Source organism: Tupaia chinensis, unplaced genomic scaffold (assembly GCF_000334495.1).
Source record: "Tupaia chinensis unplaced genomic scaffold, TupChi_1.0 Scaffold148607_1, whole genome shotgun sequence".
In the NCBI taxonomy this organism is placed as follows: Eukaryota; Metazoa; Chordata; class Mammalia; order Scandentia; family Tupaiidae; genus Tupaia; species Tupaia belangeri.
In genome coordinates this window covers 3,204,057-3,214,453 of record NW_006208456.1, presented here as the reverse complement: position 1 = coordinate 3,214,453, position 10,397 = coordinate 3,204,057, and the positions used below count along the sequence as shown (strand labels likewise).

At 40.9% G+C, this 10,397-nt stretch overlaps 1 protein-coding gene across 2 annotated transcripts in view; it reads left to right on the top strand.

The window, feature by feature from the left end:
- Window positions 1-10,397, top strand: part of MLH3 (mutL homolog 3) — a 39,631-nt gene that overhangs the window by 16,802 nt on the left and 12,432 nt on the right. For both annotated transcript variants that reach the window (XM_006170556.3, XM_006170555.3), the window contains 3 exons: window positions 5,166-5,237; window positions 6,439-6,550; window positions 8,368-8,527. In XM_006170556.3, the coding sequence (XP_006170618.1) occupies window positions 5,166-5,237; window positions 6,439-6,550; window positions 8,368-8,527 (344 nt within the window). The remainder of the gene's footprint in view (window positions 1-5,165; window positions 5,238-6,438; window positions 6,551-8,367; window positions 8,528-10,397) is intronic.

The following is a 10,397-nucleotide window of genomic DNA, read 5'->3' as shown; positions in this document are numbered from 1 at the left end:
CAAAGATGGTATTTTTTTTAATTGCCAGAGGGTACATGCACTCACCAGAGAGACAGAGAGACAGGGAGAGGGAGAATGCCCCCTGAATGAGATGTGATCATTGCCATAATTCCTTCTCTATTCTCCATCCTTCAGCATTCTAGACACACATGCACATGAGTCTGGCAAGTTCGTCAAGCCACTGGGGTTGGTATTCACACTGTGGTTGGCCATGTGGGGCCTGACTTAACTACTGGGCTACAAGGCTAGCCCAGAATGTTATTTTGGCAGGGTCTTGACCTGTCACAATCCTCCTGACCCAGCCTCTCAGTTAGCTAGGATTACAGGTGCTGTTACACATGCTAGGAATATAAGATAAAAATCCCTCCCTGACCTTAAGACACTTCTATTCTCTTATGTTGAAATATAGAAAATTTAGCCCTTGTCTTGAGTAAATTAATTTCATATATTTTGCTTCATTCAAAGAATGGAAAATGTTGGGATCAATAGATGGAGTAATGGTTACGTCACTGGACTCCCATGTAGTAGACTGCAGTTCACTGGACCAAGCAGCTTAAAACTCATGCCAGACACATGTGCATGCATGCCCTAAATTCTGAGAGGCGAATGGAGGGGAAGGAATCGCTGCATGGCCATCTCCCTTTGGAGGGTGATTTCTTGCTTTCTGTCTCTTTAGTGAGTACACTTGCCCTACATCAAAAATCTCTCTCTAAAAAAAAAAAAAGGAAAATGTCATGAACACTATGTAGACAATAAAAAGATAAATCAGGGGCTAGCAGGTAGTGTGGTGTTAAGGGCACTGGACTCCCACATGGCCGACCGTAGTTCAAGTCCCGTACCTAGCGGTTTGCTTTCTCACTTTTTTCTCTCTCACACACACACTTTGTCCTTCTCTGGTCAAATTCAAATAGATAAATAAAGTTAAATAAAATAATTCTTTAAAAAGAAAGTTAAATCAGGAACCAGCAGTTAGCATAATGGCTATGTCGCTGGATTCCCACATAGTCGACCGCAGTTCACGTCCCGGACCCGGTGGCTTAGAACTCACGCCGGGCGCTTGTGTGTGTGCCCACGATCCCAAGAGGAGAATGGAGGAGAAGGGATTGCGGCGTGACCATCCCCCCTGGGGGGTGATTTCTCACTTTCTGTCTCTCTGTCTCTCTCTGTCTGTCTAGCGAGCGCACGCGCCCTATAGCGAAAAAAAAAAAAGAAAGTTAAATCATTCCTTTTGTCAGGTGGAGGCTTGATTTCATAGAGTCCCTGACTCTTCATAATTCACATTGGAGCTCTTGGGTCATTGTAAAAGTCATGATGTTCTTCTATGCAAAAGTGTGTCATGACTTTTCCAATGACCCAGTAGTTTTTAAGGGTTTTTGTTTATTTCATCAGAGAGGTGAGCAGTCTTCCCCCGCCCCCATTTTGCTATAGGCCACATGTGCTGACCAGGGAAAGGCAGAGAGAGGGAAGGAAAGTGAGAAAGCGCCCCAGGGCAGATGGCCACCCCACAGTCTCTTCTCCTCCATTCTCCTCTCAGGATTTTGCGCACGTATGCACACATGCTTGATTTGTCTTTCAAGCTGCTGGGTCCAGGACTCAACTTGTGCAGTCACCTATGTGGGATCCAGCCGTCTTAACCACAGTGCCACCGGCTGGCCAGAGACAGTCTTAATAAAGTCCCATGCTCCAATTCCCGCCCCCAGCCTTCCCTGCCAGGATCACAGGGCACACAACCAGCGTGTGCAGGTCAGCTGAAGTGGGAACTGGGAACTGAACTGGAATCTCCCATATGGCCTCCAGCATGGCACGGTGTTGCCTGACTGCATCACCACTGCAGCTGGGTCTGATTTCAAGATTGAAGTTGCTCCTTCACAGTGTATTATTTATCCCATTTGGTTTTCCCAGTACAAATATTCATTGCATACAGGTATGCAGCTTCCTTTATCCTGAAAGGGATTTATAATTCAACATTTTTGGGCTGTTCCTATGGTGGAAAATGCTGTCAGAAAATATATATCCTTTTTTTCTTTTTTTTTTTAAGTCCTAAGCTTATAGCTCAGATTTGTGCCATTAATTTAACTGTGTCGTAGAAACAGGTTTTTGTTTGTTTGTTTGTTTTGTTTTTGCTTTTTTGTTTTGTTTTGTTTTTGTTTGTTTTGTTTTGCTATAGAACGTAGGCACTCACCAGAGAGAGAGAGAAAGAAAGTGAGAAAGCACCCCTGGGGGAATGACCACACCGCAATCCTTTTTCCTCCGTTCTTCAGTCTCATCTCGGGATTTTGGGCAGTCACACACACATGCCCGGTGTGATTTTCAAGCCCCTGGATCTGGCACTTGAACTGCACAGTAGGCCATGTGGGATCCAGTGCCTTAACCTCCATGCCACCTGCTAGCCCTGATAGAAACAGCCTTTTTTTTTTTTTTTTAAAGTTTTTCTTTTTTCTATACAGTGTATAAGCTAGCCACAGAGACACAGAAAACAGAGAGTGAGAGAGGGTGAGAAATCACCTCACAGCGGGCACGGCTACACTGCAATCCCTTTTTCTCCACTCTCAGAATTTTGAGTACTCATACACATGTATGTGGCCTGATTCTCAAGCCACCAGGTCCAGAACTCGAACCATAGAGTCAGCCATGTGAGATCCAGATGCCCTATCCTCCATACTACCTGCTGGCCTGATAGAAGTGTTTTTTAAATCTTTTAGTAGAAAGTGAAGTAGAAAAACAAAACAAACAAACAAAAAATCCCAGGAATTATCTATTTTGATCAAATTTAAGAGGAGAACTTTTGTTTCAATATAATTAACAGTAATAACTCAACCCTTTGGCTAAAAGTAGTAAAATTAAAAGCTTAAAAAGCATACTGTAATGAGAATTAGTTCTCCCGTCAATGAGAAAGTGATTTCCTTGTACGTTTGAGTTTGGGGATTGAGGCATTCTACCTCCTTGCTTGTACTTGAGAGTACAAAGCTTTACTGCTCAAAAGTGTGCCCCATCAGACAGCATCACCTGGGAGTTTGTTAGAATTGTAGATGCTTGCGTTCCATCCCTAACACGGCCTTCTGAATCAGACTGTGCAGTTTTTGTTTTTGTTTTTTTGTTGAGAGAGATTTTTTTACAGGGCACGTGTGCTCACTAGAGAAACAGAGAAAGACAGAGAGAGAGAAAGTGAGAAATCACCCCCCAGAAGGATGACCACACTGTAATCCCTTCTCCTCCATTCTCCTCTCAGGATTTTGGGCACCCATGTACATGCACCTGGCTTAAGTTTTAAGCTGCCAGGTCCAGAACTCAAACCATGGTCAACTACGTGGGAGTCCAGAGACATAACAATCATGCCATCTGCTGGTCCCCAGAAACTGCATTTTTAATAAAATAATTAATTTATCGATTTATTTTTATTTGACCAGGGAAAGACAGAGAAAGTAAGAAAGAAAGCCACCAGGTCTCAGACTTGAACCAGGGTTAGCCATGTGGGAATTCAGCACCTGAACCACAATGCCACCTGCTGGCCCCAAGAACCTACTACTTTTCTTTTTTTAATAATTATTTTATTTAATTTTATTTATTATTATTATTTTAATATTTCGAGAGAGAGAGGGAAAGTGAGAAAGCAAGCCTCCAGGTCTGGGACTCGAACCACAGTTGGCCATGTGGGAGTCCAGTGCCCTTAACCACCACACCACCTGCTGGCCCCAGGAACCTGCATTTTAATTAAAAATTGCCTTCCAAAGACAGGCAAACTGTGGCCTGTGGGCAAATCCAGCTTTCATCGCTTTTTTTTTTTTTTAAACAACTGAGGACAGAAAAATGATTCTTTCATCTTTAAATGGTTGGGAAATAAAAGCAAAAGAATATTTCTTTTTTTTTTTTTTAATTGTTATCTTTTTCTTTCTTTCATAAGAGTGAGAGACAGAGACAGAGAGAAAGACAATCACCCTCAACAGTGTCTCACCCTTGCTCTTTCCCAAGCCTTCCCAGCCAGCCAGAATCATGGTCATATACAGGTCCCTCAGGAAACAAGCCAGGATGATCCACATGGATTCAGCTCACTTAACGAGTGAATTATCACTATGCCACTGAGCCAGTCCAAGGATAATATTTCTTTCTTTCTTTCTTTCTTTTTTTTTTGAGAGATTTTTGCTATAGGGTGCATGTGCTCGCCAAAAAGACAGAGACAGAGAGACAGAAGGTAAAAAATCCCCCAGTGAGGGTGGCCATGCGGCAATCCCTTCTCCTCTCAGGATTTTGGGCATGCATGCACACACCCTTGGCATGAGTTTCAAACTGCTGTGTCCTGGACTGGAACTGTGGTCAACCATGTGGGAGTCTAGCAACATAACCATTATGCCATCTGCTGGTCCCAAGAATAATATATTTTTAAATTATTTTATTTAACTTTATTTATTTGATGTTAATTTGACCAGATAGGGACAGAGTGAGAGAGAGAGAGAAAGATGGAAATTGAGAAAGCAAGCTGCCAGGTCTGGGACTCAAACCGCTGTTGGCCATGTGGGAGTCCAGCACCCTTAACTACTGTGCCACCTGCCAGTGGCATATTTCTTGACTCATTAAAATGATATGAAACTCATATTCTAATGTCTATAATTAAAGTTTTAACACTGCTACAATATTCACATTTTGTGTTTGGCTGCTTTGGCTTAAAACGAGTGAGTAGTACTAACACAAACTGTATGGCCCCAAAAGCCTACACTGTTTAACATCTGGCCCTTCACAGAAAAAGTTTACTGGCTTCTGATCTAAATTATACTAGAAGTGCATACTTCAAGGGTTTCAGGACAGCTCGCAATTGAAAGTCAGCTGATTATAATAATGTGTTGTGTAATGTTCCTTCATTGTCCTAAAGTTGAATCAATAAAGTAGAACCAGTACTTAAATAGTAGGAATGTGGGACTTTAACCTTGTTTTATAAATGAAGTACTGATGAACAAAAGAGGTTTTCACTGGGGATAAATTAGTTACCATTTTCCCCATAATTTCAATATTTTCGGCAATGAAAGGTATAATTGTTAGCACTCAGTACATTTTCTCCTAGGCTCATGTTGTTAAAGTGTCTGAATTAAGATTTTCCTCCCCAAATACAATACAGTTATTCGACTCTTGACCTAAGGGTTTGGAAACTCCAGTAATCCTTGCCAATCTTCTAGGTGGGAACCTGCTGGTATTGGTGGACCAGCATGCTGCTCATGAGCGTGTCCGTCTGGAGCAGCTTATTGCTGGTAAGGATTTGTTTGTAGCAAACACTCGAGGCTCCGCAGCAAAATTAGTATACTGGGAGAGTTTTTCTAACTGGCTGTTGTGAACAAAGATGCCTCGGACATTTAAAAAAAAAAAAAAAAAAGCTGAAGTCCTAGGATTGGCCTCTGTTATAACTGAATGAATGTAATAGTTCACTTTACTAATTCAAACATGCAGGTCTTATTTACATGGTCAAAGGCACATTTGCCATATATTTTTGGTCACGCCAGAGGTACCTAAAGATTAGGCTACTTTAGTATGACTTCCAGCACACAGATTTGCCCCGCCACCTGCCCATATGCTGAATTCACAGTTCAGAGATCACCAACAACTCAAAAGGCTGAGCAAATTTAATTTGCTTTTGAATAGGTAGTATAATCAAATAGATTGAATTTGGGAAGTTACAAGAGAAAATATAGTAAAGCCACCTTATTCCCTTGTCCGCCATCCTACCTAGTTTTTACCCCAGAGATGCCAGTATCACTCATTTTTTAGAAAGTCAATATGTTCCTAAATTTTTACTACCTATTTTTCTCATTATGGTCAATGTGTTTGCCAAGTGGTAAAATGCCAAGAAAATCTGCTTCTGTGGTCAAGTAATGAAAAATCTTGAGGTCAGAGGTAGATGAGGACCTGGGAAGATGCTTCATGGGGTTGAGTGGCAATGATATTACTACCATTTTCACTTTTCCTTAGAATGAAGGTCTAAGAGTTGGGAAAGATATAATAAAAACAGCTTAGAAAAACTTACTTGCTATAGGCTCTGCTCCATTTGAGAACAGTACTGGTAATTCTCTTCAGAGACTGGAATCCCTTCTGAAGGGATGGAAAAGCCTCCTAGAGCCATAGGATTATATAATAAATCATGTATTCTCCCAGTAGTCCACATTGTTCATTATTAAAACCATATTTACTAACTATAAGAATATTGCATTGTTCATTTGAGTATAAGATTTAAATCTTGTATTCCTTATTCTGGAAAGTACTGCTAAAATGAATTAACAGGCTGGATATTTACTAGTTTGACTTTAATAGTGGAAATCCAAGTCTAAAACAGAACGTTGAACATACCGTAAGCACTGCAGTAATTATGTCACAGCAACACCTTACAATGCTGTATTTTCACCCACATCTAGAAGACTTCCCTTCCTACTCATAACCCATTCATCTTTCTTTCAACAGATTCCTATGAGAAGCAACAGCCACAAGGCTCTGGTCGGAAAAAATTACTGGCTTCCACTATAATCCCTCCACTAGAGATAACAGTAACTGAGGAGCAGAGGAGACTCTTACGGTTAGTGCCACCATGGGCATGTGACGGGGATCGTGTACGTTCTCACGTGAATTTTGTGAGGTGTAAGCATAGCTATTTTTCCATTTTTCAGAGGAATGAACTGAGACTTGTCCGAGGTCATAACTATTACTAAGTGGAGAACCAGGCACTCAAGAGGCAGGTCTTCTGACCCCAAAGGCAGTTCTTTCCATGTTATCATAGCTGTTGAGTATAGGAAAGAGTTCCCCAATGACTCTTTTCAGTAGTTGTCTTAGAACATCCTTCCCATTTCTTTGAAACAGCCAGTGTTTGTGCTGTACTGTTTCTGGAAGTGAAATGACTACAGTAATTTCTTTCATTCTGCTTTGTCTTGGTATATTCTAGATTCTTAGCTGTCGTTACCATAATCATGTTGGAAAGAATGTAGAACGCTGGGATTGTAAGGAAGAGACAAATCATGTAGCGAGTCACAAGACAGGATGTTTTCCCATTTCTGTGCAGCACAAATTATTGAAACTGAGAAAGAGAATTGTCCCTCGATTTATTGATATTTCAAGTTTAGAAATACGTTACTGCCTGCCAATAAGTCTTTTTCCCTGGGGCAGGTTCATTGTATTAAAGGCAGCCCCATTTATTTACATAGTATTAATCAAGATTTCTCAGTTCCTGAGGCTGTTAATTACCTCCCTGCTTTAATGCTGATTCAAAACATTCTGGGAGTTTTTCTTTGTGCCAGACTCTTAAGTGCCAGCAAGGAAAAGTTAGCAGTTCCTCAGCAAAGAATAAAAACTTAGGAACAAAATGAATCTCTTAATAGAAAAAAAAGTGAAAGTTACTATAATGCAAAAAGGAAATTTGATAATAAAATCCTAAAGAAACCCACTTACTTGTGAGAGAACAGTAACAATGTTTAAAGCCTGTGGCGGCTTTTGAGAAGGTATCAAGTATTTGAAACCACACTGAAATGGAAATGAATAACAATTGAGCACCCCAATCTGAAAGCCCAAATCCAAAACGCTTCAAGATCTGAAACTTTTTGAGCACCAACCTGATACAACAAATGGAAAATACCACACCTCACCTCAGGTGACAGATTGTAGTCAAAGGCAGCACTACAAAGGGACCAGCAGGTACCATAGTGCCTAGGGTGTTGGACTCCAAAGTCCCAGACATGGTGGCTTGAAAATCATGCCGGGTGCGTGTGTGAGTGTGCCCAAGATCCTGGGAGGAGAATGGAGGAGAAGGGGTTGGGGGGTGATTTTTCACTTTCCGTTTCACTGTGTCTCTCTCTGGTAAGTGTGTGAGCCTATGGCAAAATCTAAGGGGAAAACAATGCTGCAACACAAAAGTATATGAAATTACCTTCAGCCTATGTATATAAGATGTATATGAAGCATCCATGAATTTCTTGTTTCGACTTTTGCCCAATTTAAAAATATTCCTTTTTTTTTTTTTTTTTCAGAGAGATCTTTGCTATAAGATGTGTGCTCGCCAAAAAGACAGAGACAGAGACAAAAAGTGAGAAATCTTCTCCCATGGGGGATTGCCATGCTGCAATCCCTTCTTCCTCATTCTTGGGATTTTGCACACGTATACATGCACATGCGCCGGTGTGAGTTTTAAGCTGCAGGGTCCAGGACTCAAACTGCAGTTGACTACATGGGAATCCAGTGATGTAACAATTATGCCATCTGCTGGGTCTCAAGATATTTTATTATGTATAGGTACATATCCTATAATCTGAAAAAACTGAAATTCCAAGTCATTTCTGGTCCCAAGCATTCAGGATAAGAGATACTCAACCTGTAATACTTTTACATATGAGGTTATCTCTTTAGGTGTTACCACAAAAATCTGGAAGATCTTGGCCTTGAATTTGTATTTCCAGACACTAATGAATCTCTGATCCTCGTGGGGAAAGTACCATTGTGTTTTGTAGAAAGAGAAGCAAATGAACTTCGAAGAGGAAGATCTACTGTGACCAAGAGCATCGTGGAGGTAAATATAGCTGCAGATGTTGGAGAAATTGCTGAGTGATAGTAACCTCATATTTTGTCTACAGATTCTGTTTTCCTTCCTTGCTTCCTTCATTTCTTCTTCCCTTCCTTCTTTCTTTCCTTCCTTTTTGTTACTAGGTGTTTGCATTGGCCAAAGAGAGGAAGGGAAAGTGAGAAATCACCCCCTGCGGGGAGAGTCGCACCACAGTCCCTTCTCCTCTCCTGTTCTCTTGGGATTTTGGGTGCGCATATGCCTGGCCTGATTTTCAAGCTGCTGGGTCTCGGACTTGAACCATAGAATCAGCCATGTGGAATCCAGCACTTTAACTTCTTCATGTGCATTGTCAGAAAGAGAGAGAGAGAGAGAGAGGGAAAGTGAGAAAGTACCTCCAATGGGAATGGCCATGCGATTTCTATTTACTCTTGGGATTTTGGACACACACACACACACACACACACACACACCAATCATCGTTTTCAAGCCATCAAGTCCAGGACTCAAACCATGCAGTTGGCCATGTGAGATCCTCAACCTGTAATACTTTTACATATGAGGTTCTCTCTTTAGGTGTTACCATAGGAATCACCTTAATGTGCCTTCACATGGCAATATCCTTAATCACCATGCCACTGGCCAGCCCTCTACATTTTTTATTTCAATGACTATATATGTATAAATATTTTTTGATAGATTTTTGGTGTGGGGTGTGTGCACGCACCAGAGAGACAAACAGAAAGTAAGAAATTACCCCCCAGGGAGGATGGCCACATTGCAGTCCCTTCTCCATTCCCCTCTCAGGACTTTGGGTACACTTGCACATGTACCCAATGTGAGTTTGAAGCCGCTAGGTCCAGGACTCAAACCATGGTCAACTGTGAGGGAGTCTAGCAACATAACCATCACATCATCTGCTGGCCCTGTTCAGTGACTATATCTTTTATTTCTAGGTTTATTTGGTTCTTTTTCAGATCTACCTGTTTTTGTTTTTGTTTTTATGGTTTTCTGCTTTTTTTTTAATATTACGACTTCTACTTCTTTATCCCTAGCTTTCTCTATTTTGAGTATAAGAAAATTCACATCACCTCAGTCTACCATTTTTCTAAAATTCTGAATTACTTTTGTAATATCTAAAAATTAGAATATGGATTTAGTAGGGGTGGCAGATGGTGTGGTGGTTAAGGATGCTGGACTCGCGAGAAGAGGATTCCTCATGGCTCCTGCAAAGTAGTCATTTCAGGGGACAGGAAAAATGATTTTCTACTGATAATTCAGCCTCCAGCAAACAAAGCTAGCGTGATGGATCTAAGGGCACTGTAGCTAAACATCGAAATAGTATCAGGGTTAACATTCCTCAATATCTACTGAATCTGCTGCACCAGTGATCACAACAGAACGGCAAAGAGATTCCAGATCACCTCTTTCTGCTTGCTCCTGAACACTCAGATTGAACTTCAAGAATTCGAAAGAAACACACCATCCATCAGATGACAAGAAATCACTGCAGGACCACAAGAAATATGGGAAAGCAAGAAAATACCTCTCCTCCAAGGGAAAAGAATAACTCCTCTGCATCCACAAGCAGTTCAATGCAAATCATGGAAATGTCTGATAAACAATTTAGAGTATTCATAATGGCAAAGCTAACTGAGATGGAAAAGAAGAGAGACAATGAACTGCTAAAGAGAAAGGAGAAAGAAATTGACAAGTTCCAGGAGGTGACGAAATTCTTGCAAGATCTAAAAGAGGAATTACATACTTTACAAAAGAGTCAAACAGAATTGTTAGAAATGAAGTCTATAATACAGGAAGTCAAAATCTCCCTCGAAAAGTATTAAAAGCAGATAGATCATACAGAAAATAGAATCTCAGA